The 20,189-nt window shown below is 39.8% G+C and overlaps 3 gene segments (V, D, J or C); 2 read left to right on the forward strand and 1 right to left on the reverse strand.

Annotated features, from left to right (window-relative positions):
• The first annotated feature begins 903 nt into the window (after positions 1 to 903).
• On the forward strand, positions 904 to 13,021 carry LOC114440444 (Ig kappa-b4 chain C region-like). The segment is given in 3 exon segments: positions 904 to 987; positions 11,791 to 11,825; positions 12,636 to 13,021. A coding segment is annotated over 1 exon segment (315 nt).
• Positions 4,807 to 19,125, reverse strand: LOC114439774 (Ig kappa chain V-III region MOPC 63-like). The segment is given in 4 exon segments: positions 4,807 to 5,268; positions 6,067 to 6,104; positions 18,514 to 18,808; positions 19,024 to 19,125. Coding segments are annotated over 4 exon segments (714 nt in total).
• The window catches only part of LOC114439735 (Ig kappa chain V-III region MOPC 63-like), a 32,257-nt gene continuing 18,633 nt past the window's right edge, over positions 6,566 to 20,189 (forward strand). Inside the window, 3 exon segments of the V gene segment in view lie at positions 6,566 to 6,679; positions 6,764 to 7,086; positions 15,601 to 15,608. Of these exon segments, the coding sequence occupies positions 6,631 to 6,679; positions 6,764 to 7,086; positions 15,601 to 15,608 (380 nt within the window).

Here is a 20,189-nt window from a genome sequence, read left to right on the forward strand (position 1 = left end):
CTACGATAAGATAAGATAAGATAAGATAAGATAAGATAAGATAAGATAAGATAAGATAAGATAAGATGAAAAAAAATATTTCAAACAACCATCTGCATTTAATACAGAATTTTTGTTATGCTTTTATTATCTGAGTATCAAACTAATATCTAGTCTCTTCTTCACTGTTTATGGTTGAACACGTTTATATGTTGTATATCTTTGTGCTGATGATACACTACTTTATTTTCCAGGTTATAACTAGTCCATCTCTAGTTTTAATGATCAAATAATTTGCTGCCTATATATAAAACATCTTGTCAATTACAGAGAAGAACACGTTGCATGTGATCAGCACTTGATTTGCTGTGTGCATGAGAATACACATGAGAAAAGACTCAGTTCATTTCCAGAGAGTCACTTTGCATAAGCAGCAGCATGCTCCAGTGCTCTGGGAGACTTTATAGCCCTGACACTTGAACACTGGATGACTGACAGCTGTCCATCACAACAGAAATCCTCCTCATCAAAAACATGACTTTGACCTGCGTCCTCATCTGGACTCTCCTCTGCTGGTGCTTCGCAGGTAAAGTCCAGAGAATCAAACTCTTCTCCTCTATGAACATCCGTCCCTCTGGAATGAAGCCCACACACAAAACCATGACGCTGCTTTATGTTTCTGTCTCTGTGTCCTCAGAGGACAGGTCAGAGTGACTCAGTCTGGAGCAGTGACATTTGCTCTAGGAGGCTCCGTCACCATCACTTGTATGACCAGTCATCATTTTTATGTTTATAGAGGCAACCATTGTTTAGCCTGGTAGTAACAGAGAAATGGAGGAACTCCTAAACTGCTTATTTATTGTGCTAACAGCAGATATCCAGGAACTCCACATTGTTTTACAGGCAGTGGATCAAAGTCTTCGCTCTGACCATCAGTGGAGTTCAGGCTGAGGATGCAGCAGTTTATTACTGTCAGAGTTTTCATGTTATCAACAGTCAGAATGTGTTCACACAGTGAAAAGGTGTTGTACAAAAACCTCCCTCAGTCAGACTGAACAGAAACTGAAATAACTGCTGCAGCTGGAAGCATCTGCACACACTAACACAGCACTTAACAAGAAATGCTATAAGGAGAGATAAAACATTGTATACAAAAACTTCAAGTAACCTAATCGTAGACACACATTATATCTGGGTAATTACTTTCTATACTGTCCCTTTTTATTAAAATGGTTTGGGTGATCATCTTTTACTTAGTAAATATGAATCTTCCACCATCAACTGTTTAATTTAAACCTTTAATGCATCACTCAGCTTCTTGACATTGTTGAATTGTTAGAGGTTTTTTTTTACTTTGTATTCCTCAGAATTAGTTAATATAGAAAAACACTGCTGTCTTCTGCCGAGGTGCTGATTTTTTTGATGAGGAAGAAGCAGATAATTTGAATAGGTTGTGAGTCAGATCTGAGGTTGACCAGAAAAAGGAAGACAGGTCGATCATAAACTGGGCTGCAGATACACAGAAAAAAACATCTCAATCGTTTTCACCATATTGGACCCATTTTAATTCTGCGATACCTCATAAAACATAAACACTTATAACGATCAGTACTAATAAGTAATATACTGCTTATAGAGACAAACACTGTGATTATATATATATATACACACACACACACACACACACTATTGAGCACTCAGGAGGAAAACACAGCAAGATCAAGCTGTCTCCAACAGATTTCCACTGCATCATTCAGAAATGACTGAAAGTGTCAGTGCTGTCAGCAGTGAGGAGGAAAAAGCTCCAGCTGAATGACTCTGTGTCTTTGCATATGTGTTCTGCCTCTCTGCTTCCAGCTGTTAAGAGGACAGTGTTGATCAGTGGCTGTGTCCCAATTCAGGGTCTGCATCCTTCGGAGGACGCAGCCTACGCGGTCTCAGGAGGCCGTGTCCTCCTGAGGATCCTCCGGAGGATCCTCCACCGTTGGTAAATGGGATGGTCTGGCCTTCAAAGCACTTCCTGATTGTGGCGCGACGTCATAAATTTTGCCCCGGGAAAAACAAAAGCAGCGACAGCGACACAACACGGACTAGACAACAAACGGGACAACAGTGTGGATTTAGACATTTGGAATATTTTAATATATTTATTTGTTGTTGGAGGAAGAGGAGAGGCGGCTCCAGCGGCAGCAAAACCTGTGACGGCTCATTTTCTTCAGGCTGGGAGAGCGCAGTGGGGAGGTGACGGTAAGCTGCTGTTTAACCATATTATTGATCATAATTAATATACCGGTTACTGAGCAAACGCTAGATATATAACCAGTAGATAGACAAATATGATTAAATGTAATTTATATTTGATTCAATCGTAAGACTTGATACAGGGTCTGTTTGTAATTTTAATACTTTAAATAAATAGCTAAATGTGTAAGAACCCTGCAAATAACCCTGAAACCACTGCTTTAATGTGTCATTAAGCATCAGGTCTGTCACTACACCAGAGAATTACTGCTGGGTGGAGGAGAGTGGGGCTCCCTGCAGGACCAGCTGTCTGTCCTGGAGGAGGTGTACTGACCATCATCACCTTTGGAGGGTGAGGATACATATTTTATAGCTATTCATATTTTAAGCTGCGTTGGAAGCCGCTCTGTTGAAGTTATTATTTTTATTTTTGCCCTTTTTAAAAACATCTTTAGTAACATGGCAGCCGCCGATCGTCAGCTCTGCAAACCCTGATGGACGATGTGGTGGACAGAGGAGACAGACACCCCCCTCCCCCAGATGATGTCCCACTCACAGCCAGAGGACTCCAAGGTCTTCACCGTGGCACCATCCAGTCCAGAAGCACCAAGGACTCCTGCTCAGCCAAACATTTATATATATGTTCTTTGTGAATAGTATTTTCTGCTGATTTTTATAAATAATAAACTGTACATTTTCATAATGCCCACTGGTAAATAGTTAGAAATGTTCAAACTGTGTCTTTGTAAATATTGTACATAACACAACACACACACAATAAATGATTTACTGTGGTCACTGAGAAGTTGTTCAAAAGTTTACTTAAATTATAAATAGGTGATGAAACACATAATGTAACAAGGTTAGAAGAGTTTAAGAACACAGAGACAAGAACGATTTAATATCATCCTTTAATTTAATAAGTAACATTTAAATAACACAGAACATAAAATCACTGCTGTCCACCATCCTCTCAATGAGCTGAGGTCTGTCCGTTCTTTCTCTGCTCTCCCCCTCTCCCTCTCTCTCTCTATCTCTCTCTCCCTCTCTCTCCCTCCCTCCCTCTCCTCTCTCTCTCTCTCCCTCTCTCTCCTCTCCCTCTCTCTCCAGTCTCATCTCCTCCGTTATCAATTGTCAGGTTTTCTTCTGTTTCTCTCTGCTCCTCCTTCAACAAAATGACAACAGGCAGAATGACCGTTTGATATAATAACGATAATATTGCTGCTCACGTGAACTATACTTTATACTATAGTAAACAGTCCAGAAACATTCAATCAAAACGTTTAGTTTACAGCGCCTCGTATCAACAGGACGTCATGTTTGTAAATATAAAACTCATTTTTTTAATGCCACTGTCACTACTAGCATTTTAAAACTCTCGAACTACTGCTCTTTACTTACATTTAAATGTGAATTCGGCACTCCTGCCGCTGCCGCTGCCGCTCGCTTGGTCCGTCATCGTACTATTGGACAAAAAGTAGGTCCGCAAAGCATTGTGGGATATTTAAGGCCACGAAGGATGGTAGCGATGCGTCCTCCAAATTCAGGCAAAAGGAGGACGCATTTGGAGGACGCATTTGAAGGACCCTTCGACTTTTGGCGAATTGGGACAGCCTTCGCGCAGCTTTGTGACGTAAGCGGCCTTAAAATGCGCACTCCGAAGGATGCAGACCCTGAAATGGGACACAGCCTCAGTCTGTCTAGGCCTTTCAGAGCCACTGACATACCGGCAGCACAATGATGATGTCACTGAGTCTACTGCTGGCCACCCTGGGGCTCCAAGCCATCATTCTAGAGTTCCTGATCATTGTATTGGAAGTGGATCTGGGACTGTCCTTACTATGACCCTCAGAGGTATGCAGACTGAAGATTCTGGAGTTTATTACTGTCGACAGAGCCTTTACAGCCTCCCTTTCACACACTGCAATGTCATACAAAAATCTCACAGATAAAGAAGAACTGATCAACATCTGCACTCACACTAACACTACATGAGGTTTGTTGCAGCATACACTATAGTCATAATAATTTAGATAATAATTAAATCATACATCAATGAACTGATACATTTAAATATGAACATTAATATATGATAATTCTGTTAAATTAATTTAAAAAATTGTCAAATATACAAATTATTTTTTAACATTTTTATTTTTTCAGACTGAATGAATAATCTAACATAAAAATATTTCAAACAACCATCTGCATTTAATACAGAACTTTTGTTATGCTTTTATTGTCTGAGTTAATTATAAAACTTATGTCTAGTCTCTTCACTGTTTGTGCTTCAACACTTGAGCAGAATCAGTATGACATTATACTGATATAGTTTACATGTTGTATCTATTTATGCTGATGATACACTACTTTACCAGTTTATAACTAGTCCATCACTAGTTTATTTAAATGATCTTATATGCACAATTTGCTGCCTATATATAAAAATTAGAATATAATCATCATAATAATATAATTCTATGAAAGACTTGATTTACAGATTCATGAGGGAGATGGTTTTTCATCTAGAAGTACACTGTTACCACAAAGAGCACATTATTGAAATAATAAACATGAACAGGCTGATTTAATGAGCAAATCTTTATTATTGAAAACAAATTTGATGATCTTGAAACACGACAACAAGCTATTAAATGTTATTATTGAGAAATATCAAATTAAGTAGAGTGAGAGCAGTACGAGAGTCCCAGTGATCAAGTCAGGACTGGGAACACTGGTCTCTCCTCAGTGTATGTGAGAGTGGAGTCTGGGAGCCCTGGGTGGCCTCACAGGTCGCAGAGCCCACCTTCCTCCACTGGTCTGCAGTGATCCTCAGGGTGCTGCTCCAGCTGTAGAGGCCATCCTTCAGCAGCACTGCAGGGCTCCTGCTCTCCTCCATGCTGATACTGCCGGTGCTGTCGTCCAACTTCCAGGATAGCCTCCAGTCTGAGGGGAAGCCCTTGTTGGCCAGGCACATGAGCGTGGCCTTACCCTGCTCCAGCTCCTCTGTGGAGGGGGGCAGCACCGTCAGGGTGGGACGGGCATCACCTACGAGACACAGATCAGCTTAGAGGACAGGCAGCACACAGCTGTCAATCAAAGAGCAGACACAGAGTGGATCTTCTCCTTGAAGAAGTTTCTGGCAGATGTTTTTCTGCTCCAGCAGTCACTGACTCACACAGTGTTTCACTTCCCTTTAAGAAGCCTCTCATGCTTATCAGCACAGAGACAATCATCCTACAGTTTGACCTGAAATATGTCCAACTACACTGCTGATACAAGAAGAAACAACACTGTCATCAAATGTCTGAACTATACAAAGACTTAGAGGAAACATAAAGGATGAATTGATGTGCATTTCAAATTAGAAGATGAAAACATCAGAGATTTGACACATTTCCAAATGTCCATCTTTATCTGCACTTTGTATAGTTTTACTTGAAGAAAGTGATTTAAATCCATACTAATAACAGTTACTGTGCTGGAACATGAAAAAGTAATTTTAGGAGCAATGAATCTTTTTGCTTCAATTTCACTTTGACATGAAACTGCACATAAAAGAGAAGAAAAGCTGATCAGAGTTCTCCTCCTTTATATGATGGCACACATAAAAACTGAAAATGAACCCAGTGATTTTAGTCTCCTTTAAACATTAAAAACATTTTAAACATGAATTCTAGACATTGTATTTAGTATTAAACTACAAGGACATTTTAAATGTTATATTTAAATATTTATCATATTTTGTGCAAAAAAAGGACAAAAATATTAAACTGTTCAATATTTCTTGGAATGCTAAATAATAAATAATGAACAAAACCCACAGAGATTAAAGTTTAAACTTACTTCCAACATCCAGTCTGGTTCCTTCACCAAAAGTCCACCACAGTGATACAAAGTGATGGAGGCGTTGTACAAAAACCTCTGACTGTAGAGAGACACGGCTCAATGACTCTGAAACAAACAAACCCAACACAAACAGCCTCAGCCTGTAAAACTCAGCTGATTCATATGAACATGAATCAAAAGAGAGTGACAGAAAATACTGACATTATTTTAGATTGATTTTATTTGGATTCAATATGTCAAATTCAAACGGAGTCTTCTGCATGTAACAATCCAAACAAACATTTCTTTACAAATATTTTCAGCTGCAACAAATCTCCATAAACAGCTCTGATACATTCCTGATCAATGTTCTGATAAAGTGATTGATCCATTGATAAACAGCATCATCAGACTGATCCCAGTCCCTGTTGGAGTCACTCAGTTCATTTCCATAGAGAGTCACTTTGCATCAGCAGCAGCATGCTCCAGTGCTCTGGGAGACTTTATAGTCCTGACACTTGAACACTGGATGATGACTGACAGCTGTCCTTCATCACAACAGAAATCCTCCTCATCAAAAACATGACTTTGACCTGTGTCCTCATCTGGACTCTCCTCTGCTTCACTCAGGGTGAGGAACATCATTTCTCTGTGATGGAGTGTAGCTGACTTTCACCTCAGTGTCTCATGTCCAGTGTTTCTTCTGTCTCCTCAGGGTCTGTTGGACAAAATGTTGTCCTGACTCAGCCAGCTGCCAAATCAGTGCAGCTTAGTCAGACTGTCTCTATAGACTGTAAGGCCAGTCCAACAGTAGTTCACTATTCTGGTTCACAGTACTACCTGTCCTGGTACCAGCAGAAACCTGGAGAAGCTCCTAAACTCCTGATCTACAGAACATCAGACAGATTTTCAGGAATCTCCTCCAGATTCAGTGGAAGTGGAGCAGGAAATGGAGCTGACTTCACTCTGACCATCAGTGGAGTTCAGGCTGAAGATGCAGCAGTTTATTACTGTAAGAGTCATCAGTGGATGAACAGTAAAGCTGTGTTCACACAGTGAAAAAGTGTTGTACAAAAACCTCCCTCAGTCAGACTGAACAGAAACTGAACTGACTGCTGCACACACTGATACACTTCACTGAACACACACAAGGCTGGAAACTTCATGCAGACCAAACACACATTTGTCATGGTTTCAGCCAGGTCTTTTATTTTGTAGTTCATTTTCTGTTGCATTAGTTTTATTTCTACCAGTTATTTCCTGTTTTATTTTGTAGTCACTGTTCTCCCTCTTGTTTTTGGTGTTTTGACTTCCCCTTCCTCGTGTGTGTTCCATCCGATTACCTGCTCCGCTCTAATGTGCCTCACCTGTGTCCTATTGTCATCCCGCCCTGCTGTGTATAAAGTCAGTGTGTTTCCTCCCTCTTGTTGCCAGTTTGTCTTGTGAGTAATCCAAGTGTATGTGTGTACATGTACCGAACCCTGGCTAGCATTAAAGGAACTGAGTTTGTTTTCACCTCCGGCTAAGTCTGCATTTGTGTCCGCCATCTCACAATCCCTGACAACATTACTGTCTTCCTTGAAAATGTGTTGAGATATATATATATATATACATCTCTTATGAACTGTTCGGGACATTTTTGTCCTCTGAGAGTAATTTTTCTATTTTTTTGGCCATAACGTTGTCAATATGATATCATTTTTGCTGAATAAGCTTAATTTTACATAGATTTTGATAATATGATAATTTTCATAGGTCAATAATACACTGTGGGCAAATTTTACCCCCTTTTGTGTTGTTTGGGACAAAAACGTCCTCTAACTTTAACGGTTTTTAAAATATATCACATAAATATTTTTTTGCATAGACCATTTAATTAACTTCAGTTATGATCAAAAATAGTGAAAAAAATAATTTTCCCCCATGATAATTAACCCTTTAATCACTAATTTCATAATGGGTGGTGCTGAAAATTGGAAAAAAAAAAACACAAAAATTTATAGAAAATGTGAATGTGGACTGGATTTTTTTTAACCTTTATTACAGTCTTAGTCATGTCAAACATTAGTAACAACATTGACTTTAATGCATTGTTAGATTTTGCACAGCACTGGATTTTCATGTTTTCTCCCTAATGTGTGATTTTTGTTGAGTTGTTTTTTAAGGAAAATAAAGTTACTAAGTAAGTGAAGTGTACCTAATACAGGTGTACAATAGCGATGCATAAGCATGTAAAATGAAAACATCCAGGAGTTCTGGCGTCTGAAGCTGCGGATGGGTAAACTAGCTGTTTTATTTTTAGCTTTCGGAAAACATGTCCTCCAGTAGAGTGACTTTACTTTTAGGTGTGTAAGTGTGATCTCAGTTGAGATCACTGAATTAGTCTAAGGGAAGTCTAAGTGCCCCTTTTCCATGGTGTGTTGCGCTCTGCACGACCATAAGTACACGTGCATGTTACTCAATAGACACCATAGATAAATAACTTGATAACAATAAATAATCATTGACTAACCAAATCTAATCTACAGTTTAGTCCCCTACTAAAATTAGTATTAAAAGTAGTTTAGTAAAGTAAAGTAAATTAGTTGCAGCCCTAAAAGTACGTGCGTGGCATTTTGATGCTGAGAGGTTCAGACTAAACAAAATAAAAACACCAGTGGACTTGCATGCATCCTCCTGGTCATTTGAAGGTGACAAGAGCAGCAAGCAGCATGAAGAGAGGATTCACCTGTGCACGAGTGAAGGATTTATTAGTGCACGAGTGAAGGATTCACTTGTGAACGAATGAAGGATTCACTTGTGAAAAAGTGACAGATCTACTTGTGCAGTCTTCAAAAAAGGGAATACTAATAATTAAAGCTGCACGCAGCGATGACGGGCCCTCGCACTCCTTGCGGTCCACGGGACCAGCAGCCGCATCATCATCGCACGACGTGGGATGTTCAGCATGACTGTAAAGTTTCATCCACATAGGATGACGTATGTGGGAGATACAGCCACAAATACATCCATTTCTTGTGCGTTGGCTAGGGTCAACTTTGTGGTGGTGCCACACCCAGACCATATGACGAAGTGCTGCGTTTTTGATAACTTTTGGTCCCTGACCCGATCGGGCAAGCCCCCTATGAGGAGCTCGTTAAAGTGCGGGGAGTGCAAATTAAAACATGGCATGATTTTTTCAAATGGTGGACTTCCTTTACGTCGTGGAATTTTCGTCCAAGAGGCGATACATGAGTGTACTGAGTGCCAGGTCTGTTGCAGTTGCGGTGAATATTTTCACACTTTAGGGGGCGCTGCAGAGCCATGCGGGCAGTGTCAAGTGGCAATTTTTGCCTGGCAATTTTGTGCCAAATTTGGTGAGGTGGCGCTTAATAAACTTTTGAATTTCAATAAACGCTTGCATTTCAATAGGACTCTCGCACGTTTCATGCTCGGGCCCTAATAATAAATGCTTGCATTTCAACAGGGCTCTCGCACGTTTCGTGCTCGGGCCCTAAAAATAATAATCCCTAGGGTTTCAATAGGGCTCTTGCACCGTTCGGTGCTCAGGCCCTAATTAATCAAAACAACCAAGCAGAAACCCCAAAGAAGGAAGAAAACACAAATTAACTAAACAGCATTCATCCAATTAATAAAAGCATGTGTTTCATTCACGGAGACTTGTAGAGCTGTTATCTGTCTATAGTGTTCATCTCACTGTGGTTAATTAGAACCGAGATGGTTGCGCACTAGCAGCTAACAGTAGCCGGCGCAAGCCCATGCAAAGACGACAAGATGGGGTACACCAGCAAAACATACCAGTAAAACCAGCTAAGTGAGGCAACCAGGGAGACGGGCCTGCATGCCAAACAGATAAGAGAGGGAGCCAAGATGTGGTCTCCCTTTTTATAGGCTGCCCTCTAGTGGCTATGTGCGAATAGGCACCCAAACAAGCCAGGCATGATCCTACTCATCCTGCTACACATGCTCATTTTATATCGTTTGTTAACTGTTGATTGAGTAGCCACAGACCAGGTCTAGGTTTAAATGCATTGAATATTAAGATTTTGGACAGTGTGACACTTTGTCTTATACTAGTCTACATTAAACAATGAAACTGTTACTGTAAATGTGAAAAAAAGACTAAGATAAGATAAAACTTTATTAATCCCAAAGGTACAATAGTTTATGATGTCATAGATGATGATGTTTTTGGAGAAAAGAATGGTGTAAAAACTGTAGAAAAACAGTTCATGGCTGTGGTTAATATTTTAATTCAGCTAATAGAGTACAGAGAATATAGAGTGCATACATATAGTCCCCTCATCAGTGAGCAGTGGTTCACTCTGATCTTTGGTGCAATATTAAAATCATATTCAAAAGCGTGTTTTTTAACCCTTCCAGTGTCAGGACTCGGCCGTGGAGTGGACACAGATGCGGGGCGAGAGCCAGTATGCAAAAATAAAAAATAACCGTCTTTATTACAGGAACCAAGGGAGTGCACTAGGCAGCCTCCGTAGACCGTGTAGGCTGCGTCCTCCGAAGGATGCAGACCCTGAATTGGAACTCAGCTAATGAGACACAGGTGAAACACATTAGGGAGGAGACAGGTAAACAACGGGAGGAGGGAGCACATGAGGGAGAGGAAGACAAGACACCTGAAACTAGAGGAGCGTCAGTGGTTACCAAAATAAAACAGGAAATGAACAAACTTTTAAAACAAGACATCCAGGTCTAAGGGTGTTTTTGGGGATTTTTCTCGCCTGGCATTCTTTGTGTATTATTGCTCATAAAACATTCATCTTGTAATCCACAATCAAGTAATATGCATCTTTTTTTTTTAGGAGAACCTGGGCTTTCATAATACCCAGGCTATAGTGGTGTTATATGACTGTAATAAAAATTCTAGCACCAGAAAGAGAAAGAAAAAAAAATGTGAAAAATCAACTTCATACATATTTTTTTCATATTGAAAAAACACAGAAAACTGTGAATATAAAAAGGGAATATGAAAAGGCCTTACAGTCTATAGAGACAGTCTGACTAAGCTGCACTGATTTGGCTGCTGGCTGAGTCAGGACAACATTTTGTCCAACAGACCCTGAGGAGACAGAAGAAACACTGGACATGAGACACTGAGGTGAAAGTCAGCTACACTCCATCACAGAGAAATGATGTTCCTCACCCTGAGTGAAGCAGAGGAGAGTCCAGATGAGGACGCAGGTCAAAGTCATGTTTTTGATGAGGAGGATTTCTGTTGTGATGAAGGACAGCTGTCAGTCATCATCCAGTGTTCAAGTGTCAGGACTATAAAGTCTCCCAGAGCACTGGAGCATGCTGCTGCTGATGCAAAGTGACTCTCTATGGAAATGAACTGAGTGACTCCAACAGGGACTGGGATCAGTCTGATGATGCTGTTTATCAGTGGATCAATCACTGTATCAGAACATTGATCAGGAATGTATCAGGGCTGTTTATGGAGATTTGTTGCAGCTGAAAATATTTGTAAAGAAATGTTTGTTTGGATTGTTACATGCAGAAGACTCCGTTTGAATTTGACATATTGAATCCAAATGAAATCAATCTAAAATAATGTCAGTATTTTCTGTCAGTCTCTTTTGATTCATGTTCATATGAATCAGCTGAGTTTTACAGGCTGAGGCTGTTTGTGTTGAGTTTGTTTGTTTCAGAGTCAGAGAGCCGTGTCTCTCTACAGTCAGAGGTTTTTGTACGACGCCTCCATCACTTTGTATCACTGTGGTACACGTTCGGTGAAGGAACCAGACTGGATGTAAACTGTAAGTACTTTTAAGTTTTAAGTTAAATGAAGTCACTTTCAATATTTGGTCATTTTAAAGAGCACAAGGTGAGTTTCAGGAAAATATAGAACAGCTTTATCAAGTGCTTTATTTATAATATAATCGCTCTTAGAGTCTTCACTGTAGATAGAAAGTAGTAGCTAAATTGATTTTTATTGTATTTATTTAATAAAACACTGCCATTTATTGAAGAGAATATTTTGGAGGCTGAAAAATGAAGTTTAAAAAAAATCTAAAGAAATGTAGAATTCACATGAACAGTCTGTAGTAATAGTAGTTGAGTAAATGTCAAAGTCTCTTTGTAAAATGGGATTTTCTTCAAACAGTAAATGACTTTTCCTCAGTCGTCCTTACAAACTGCAGAATTGAATCACTGCTAACATGCTCAGTATAAGCAGAGAATATCAGACTGACTGCAGCACTTTGAAGCATGATTCATGTTACAGCCTTTAAACAATGTAAACTGTGTGTTGTGATTCATTTGATGTGTGTGTCAGTGAGAAGAACTGCGATGAGATTTAATTTAAAACTGGTAACACTGTAAATTATATACCATCCTTTAAATCATGATGTTTAAAATGGTTCATTTTTGAAGTGCATGTTTAAAAGTTCTTATCTTTAGTAGTAAAACCTGCCTGCTGCTATGGTTCAGCATGGTTACTGAGTTCAGAGGGGTGTGAAAGACTGAAGACCAGTTTCATCCACTCTGATGAAGAGCAGCAGAAGCAGCAGGGTGGAGTTTATTTTGTGTGAACTTTCTTCATGTTGCCTCTCTTTCTCCTCCTCCAGTGGGCCGAGTCAACCCCACCCTGATGGTGCTGCCCCCCTCCACAGAGCAGCTGGAGCAGGGGAAGGCCACACTCACATGCCTGGCCAACAAGGGCTACCCCTCAGACTGGAGGCTGTCCTGGAAGTTGGACGATGGCAGCAGCAGCATCAGCTGGGAGGAGAGCAGGAGCCCCGCGATGCTGAAGGACGGCCATTACAGCTGGAGCAGCACCCTGAGCATTAATGCAGACCAGTGGGGGAGGGTGGGCTCTGTGACCTGTGAGGCCACCCAGGGCTCCCAGACTCCACTCTCACACACACTGAGGAGAGACCGGTGTTCCCATTCTGAGCTTTCTTAGTGTGACTCTCATACTGCTCTCACTCTGATAATTCTATCTGCTTCGTTTTTTTGTCTTTTATTGCATCTTCAGTGTTTGTTGTTTCTCATAAAGCTCATGTCAACATTTTAAAGCAATAAAAACAGACATAATAGAACACATCTTTACTTCCAGTGTGTTATTCACGTCTCACAGTACAATGATAATTTAAAGTAATTCACAACCATTCAAATCAAAACACACATATTAACGGGAGCTTATTGTAAACAGATGGTCTGGGATAAAAATGCATTTATATTTAGAATTAAAAGGTAGAGAATCACGTGCTTGTACTAATGCTGATTAAATGTAAACACTCTGAGGACCTACTCATCCAATCAGGTGAGTTCATTCATTTTATATTAGTCAGATATTATTTTCATCGTAAAACTAAAACAAACTTTAACTGTCAGTAAAATAAACTCATCAGTGAGCAGTGGTTCACTCTGATCTTTGGTGCAATATTTAAATCATATTCAAAAGCATGTTTATTAATAGTGAATATGAAACATAACATTATTCTGTTAATAAATAAACAACATGAACCAAACTGTTATTTGTCAGACACAGTGTGTGATCTTTATGACGGTTTATACCAATGACTGATGTGTATGTTCAGTGAAGTGTGTCAGTGTGTGCAGCTTCCAGCTGCAGCAGTCCGTTCAGTTTCTGTTCAGTCTGACTGAGGGAGGTTTTTGTACGACACTTTTTCACTGTGTGAACACATGCTGACTGTTGATAACATGAAAACTCTGACAGTAATAAACTGCTGCATCTCCAGCCTGAACTCCACTGATGGTCAGAGTGAAGTCAGACTTTGATCCACTGCCTGTAAAACGATCTGGAGTTCCTGTTAATCTCTGAGTAGCAAGCTTAATGAGCAGTTTAGGAGTTCCTCCATCTCTCTGTTGGTACCAGGCTAAACAGTCAGAGCTATAAACATCCTGACTGGTCGTACATTTGATGGTGATGGAGCCTCCCAGAGCAGATGCCACTGCTCCAGGCTGAATCACTCTGACCTGTCCTCTGGACTCTGAGGACACAGAGACAGAAACATGAAGCAGCGTCATGGTTTTGTGGGCTTCATTTCAGAGGGACAGATGTTCATAGAGGAGAGGAGTTTGATTCTCTGGACTTTACCTGGGAAGCAGCAGCAGAGGAGAGTCCAGATGAGGACGCAGGTCAAAGGCATGTTTTTGATGAGGAGGATTTCTGTTTTGATGAAGGACAGCTGTCAGTCATCATCCAGTGTTCAAGTGTCAGACTATAAAGTCTCCCAGAGCACTGGAGCATGCTGCTGCTGATGCAAAGTGACTTTCTATGGAAATGAACTGAGTCATTTCTCATATGTAGCTAAAAACTTGGAGAGATGGAAAGAAAAAACACACTTTACAGTAAATTAATAACACTTCTGGGCACATAAAAACTAAACTTACAAGACATTACGACTCTTGAACAAAGACAAAATTCTCAGCTCTGTGTAAGAGGATCAGACTTGCTCTTTATCATTTTGTGAATGTTTTGTGTGTGTTTTGAATTTTTAAACTCCTGTGTTCTTCTGTCCACACTTTCCCTCCTATCAGCCACACAGACCCTCTGCCCAGGAAATCCCACTGACTGATCTGTCTTTCACACCTTTTTGAACACTTTGTAAATAAACTGTTAATCTGGGCTATGTCTAAAATGTTAACATTTGAGTCCAAGCTGTTGTGTGATGTGGTTTTAAAGGACCCAAATGCAAACAGAGAGGCAGGCCGAATTCCAAACAAAAGGTGAGCTTTAATAATCAAAAGCCAAGTCCATGAAAAATCCAAAAAAACAAGAGGCAACAGAGTCAGACTCATGGTCAGCTGCTAATCCATCATGGCACACAAGTTTGTTACAGACTTTGTAGGGCCTGGACCTTTATACCCAAATAATAGATTTAATATTTGGAGATGGTTACATTTATTTTGCTGACTTTTTAAAAATAATAGACAAAAACAAAGCTGATCAGATACAAATGTCAGAATAAACACAAAATGATTTAATGTTCTTGGATGTTCCCTTAGCCCCCTGCTGTTTATAATTTTTATAGTTATTGTTATTTTCCTGTAGTTCTAGTGTTTTGTTTCTCTGGGTTTTTGTTTAGTTCTTCTTGTCTTGTGCTTCCTGTTTTTCTTTGGTAGCCCTGTCCTCCCTGTGCATTGTCTTGAGTTTTACTTCCTGTGGTTTCCCTCCTTGTTTGATACCTGCCCTGCCCTCATGTGTGTCACCTGTGTCTCGTTGTCGTCCCCTGGCCCTTGTGTATTTAGTCTTTGTCTTCCCTGCATTCCCTGCCAGTTTTTCTCGTCGTCACCCAAAGGGATTGTGTTTTAGTCTCGTCTTCGTCTTTGCCATGCCACACTACAGCCACATTATCCAGGTTATGTCATGCTATGCGTTTGGACCTTGTTTTTTGATCCTGTTTCCTTGTTAAGTGTCTTGTTCTTGCCTCACCTAGTTTTGCCACTAATTGTGTGATTTTTAGTTTATTTCCTTTTGCCCTCCTGGCGTTAAATAAAGGAACTTTATTTAACTGCTCTGCCTGCTGTTCTGCAAACTGTGTCCTCCCACACCACAAACCCTGACAGAATGTAGTTAAGCATTTCATATGGGAAGGTAAAAAAGATAGAATAAAATTAAATAAATTATATGCCCCTAAAGAAAAGGTGGTGTAGGGCTTTTTAATCCCACATTGCCATGGCAGTGGCACACCTGTGGAATACACATGATAGGAGATCTAGGGATGGACGATTTATGTCTGATGTGGATTTAATTAACACATTCCACTTAAAAGAAAAAGGGAAGATGTGGAGACACTTACAAATGAGGCATTGTGTGACCTCCAAATTTAAACACATTGTGGAAAATTATACTTTTTTTATAAGATGCTGAATTATAGGCTGAGTAGTGCAGCAACAAATATCAAAACCCTCTGGGAGAGGGACTTGAAAACGACATACACAAATGAGGAATGTTTGTAATTTTGTCAGAGAATGGAAAGTATGTCAAGGAAGCCAGAAGCAAATGTATACAGTATAAAATTCTACATAGATACTTTCAGCTGACCAGACTCCACAGAATGAAATTAATGCCAGATTATTTATGTCGGAAATGTAAAGTCGAAGTGGGGACATATTTACACTGTTTTTATCAATGTTGTTGTTAATGAATGTTGAATGTCCCTAAGGGAGCTTTTTCAGTTTATATGGTTGGACTTGTGACAGCATGCAGGATCATCCTGGGGCAGTGGAAGACCACATAAGGGCCTGGAATTGAAGGATTGGATTAAATCAATGTCAGAGACTGCCTCATATGAATGTATGCTTAGCAAACTGAAAACTAATCAGAGAATAAAAACACAGACTGGGAAGACTTTTGGAGCTACCTAAAATCGATAAAAACCCTACCCAAAATTCAAGTAACTTAAAAGTTTTTGACATGCTGGATCTGATAACTAGCTGATACCAGGAAAGTATTTATAAGTATTTTTTTGTACCTGCAACATTTATTTATGGATTTATTTATTTTGAACTCTCTGTAACCCTGGGGATGGGAGGGGGTGGAGGGGGGAGAGTCCAGCCAGTTGCTTTTTTTTTTGTTGTTTTCTATTTATTATTATTTGTATTTGAATATGAAAATCAATAAAAACTTGATGGTCCGATTGGATGCTGACTTTGACGCATGCTTACGTAACCTGTAAACAACACAGAAACATAGCGGAATACATGGATAGCAAGCGTCCTCTTTTCGGAGAAAAAAAACTGTAAGTCTCTAGCTTTTACCGTTCCTGAGAAACTATAACTGACCATGACGTATGTGATATGAAGACATTTGCTTTATAAACCTGTTACCTACAAGGGTTCTATTTCCCAAAAAACACAAAACACACAAAAATTTGATTTTTGTTGATTTCCTTGAACCTTTGGAGCACATACAAAAAGCTTGGTATCTGTGTGTTTGTAACACTCTGACATTTTACTTGAGCTGTCTGATTTACTGTGACAGTAACTGGTACATAGATAGACAGGTTTAAACTAGAGATGTCCCGATCTGATCACATGATCGGAAATCGGGCCCGATCATGTGATTTCAGACTCGATTGGAATCGGACATTACCTCCCAGTCAGAACTCGGATATTTATTAGGGCTGTCAAAGTTAACGCCTTCTATGCAGGGTGGCTCTGTGTCTTGTAGTGTAGGGGTATGACGGCTGCCTTTGGCTCGAGAGTTCCTGGGTTCGAGACTTCGATGCGTGTGTGAAATCTCCCAGTGTGGCGGTAGCACGACACACACACACACGTGTTGTGCTTGCAATAGCAGGCAAAGTCATTGCAGTATCATTTATATGGCACAAAGGTGCAGGATTGGACAAATAACTGCAGTAAGTGACTTGCTATTTGCCTTCGTCCCTTTGTAGAACCCTAAAAGTATCAGATCGGGACTCGGTATCGGCAGATACTCAAAATAAAATGATTTGGAGTCGGACTTGAGGTCAAAAAAACCTGATCTCTAGTTTAAACACACAGAAATCTGATTTGTTTTGCCTCGCCTAGATTTTTTTTGTGTGAAAATAAGGTTATCTATTAGCTGTATAAGTTGTCATGGACTAAATAACATTATGAATCAAAAGTGTTTCCTACTTCCAGTTCAAATATTAGAACAATCCTACCGGAAGCGTCCCAAATACGTGACAGTTGGTTGTTAGCACTCTAAAAATACATTGTGACTAAAATGCAATATAATGTTTTTATTCTACCATTTTATTGTAAAAATTACAGTAAATTGTTACTGTAAAAAGATGTAAGAACATGTATTTTTTTACAGTATGTAGATTCACAACAGTATAAATATATATTTTAGGTTAAAATGTCAAGACAGACAGGTTTTATTTTGTATGATTGAAATGTTCAAAGGGTTTGGAAAACATTTGTGTTACAGTGCTACCAAGTTAGGAGAGACTAGCTTCAGTTTGTTTATTGTGAGATTAGCAAAATGCATGGTTGGTGTGGGAAGGAGTAACTATGTAACTAGTAATGTAACTAATTACTTTTGAAATAAAGTAATTAGTAGTAGAGTAGTTGTAGAGTAATTTCATTACCTTTGAAATACATAACCTGTATTTAATGAGTGACTTGCCCAACACTTTGTTGTAGTGTGACTGGTAATGTTTCCTTTTTATACAAAGAGAAACAAAAACAAAAGAAACTTAATGATTTTGCTATAAAACATTAACTTTTCTAAATATAGCTCTGTTTGAATTTATGTTTGTTTGGACCTGATTCCAAGAGAAAAAAAATAGATTTAAAACCCTTAAATATTTCCAACATCTGTATGAAATGTTACATAGTTAAGAGCAAAAAGTTTGAATGCAATATATTAAATAAATATATTAAATCATATCAACTATAAATGATGCTGCTGTTAACCGTTTTTGTGCAGCTGTTGATCAGTTCCTCTTTATCCGTCGTTTTTGTACGACGTTGTATCACTGTGTGAACGGGACGCTGCTACTCTGCTGACAGTAATAAACTCCTGAATCTTCAGCCTGAACTCTACTGATGGTCAGAGTGAAGACAGTCCCAGATCCACTTCCACTAAAACGATCAGAAACTCCAGACTGACGGGTTGTAGCAAGATAAATCAGGAGTTTAGGAGCTTCTCCAGGTTTCTGAAGGTACCAGTGGAGGGAGTTACTGATACTTGAACTACTTTTACATGTGATGGTTGCAGTCTGTCCTGGAAGAACAGACTGAGATCCAGCAGACTGAGTCAGGGTGATTTGTCCTGATGAACCTGGAAAAGATGAAAAAGAGGAGAAGGAATATTGAGAGCAATCCAGCTTGGAGGAAGATGATCAACATCCAAAGAGAAGAGGATCATTTCTTTAACATGGAGAACAGATGGAAGAAGGTCACTGCTGCTTGGTTCAGTCTTTCTCCATCACAGCACAACATCACTGTGCTGAAGCTGCTGCATCCTGAAGCAAAGTTTTCAGCAGAGACTCTCACCCTGAACAAGGAGCCCCAGGGTGGCCAGCAGTAGACTCAGTGACATCATCATTGTGCTGCCGGTGTGTCAGTGGCTCTGAAAGGCCTGGACAGACACTGATCAACACTGTCCTCTTAACGGCTGGAAGCAGAGAGGCAGGACACATATGCAAAGACACAGTCAGTCAGCTGGAGCTCTTTCCTCCTCACTGCTGACAGCACTGACACTTTCAGTCATTTCTGAATGATGCAGTGGAAATCTGTGGGAGACAGCTTGATCTCCATGAAGCAGACACACACACTGATGGAACTGATGTCATGGAAGAATTCTCAGACTTAAGAATACTAATTTTCAGTGTCTCACAGAGGCTGAAACATTATTTCTTCTCTGCTGCTGGGTGAGAGACATGAAAGTCCTCTGAGGAAGACAGCAGGGTTTGTCTCTGTTAGTTAATTCAGAGGAATACAAAATACAAACAAACAATATCGAGAAGCTAAACGATACAGGTTTAAATCAAGCAATTAATGATGGAAGATTCATATTGTGTGAAGTAAAAGATGATCACCCAAACACATTTTAATAATAAAGGAACACTATAGAAAGTAATTACCCAGATATAAAGTGTGTCTACAATTATGGTATTTGTGATGTGTTTAGATACAGTGTTTTATCTCTGTGAACTTCTTACAGCATTTTGGTGTGTGTTCAGTGAAGTGTGTCAGTGTGTGCAGCTTCCAGCTGCAGCAGTCAGTTCAGTTTCTGTTCAGTTTGACTGAGGGAGGTTTTTGTACGACACTTTTTCACTGTGTGAACACATGTTGACTGTTGATGTAGTGATAACTCTGACAGTAATAAACTGCTGCATCTTCAGCCTGAACTCCACTGATGGTCAGAGTGAAGTCAGCTCCATTTCCTGCTCCACTTCCACTGAATCTGGAGGAGATTCCTGAAAAACTGTTTGATTTTCTGTAGATCAGGAGTTTAGGAGCTTCTCCAGGTTTCTGCTGGTACCAGGACAGGTGGTACCGTGAATCAGAATAGTGAGCTACTGTTGGACTGGCCTTACAGTCTATAGAGACAGTCTGCCAGTCTGTGAAAAAAGACAGTGATAGAAGCAGGTATAATAAAGGAAGGAGGTTTACAGTGAGCTCATGTCGTTGTTGGATCTATTCGATGAAGAACTACC

Source organism: Parambassis ranga, chromosome 1 (genome assembly GCF_900634625.1).
Source record: "Parambassis ranga chromosome 1, fParRan2.1, whole genome shotgun sequence".
In the NCBI taxonomy this organism is placed as follows: Eukaryota; Metazoa; Chordata; class Actinopteri; family Ambassidae; genus Parambassis; species Parambassis ranga.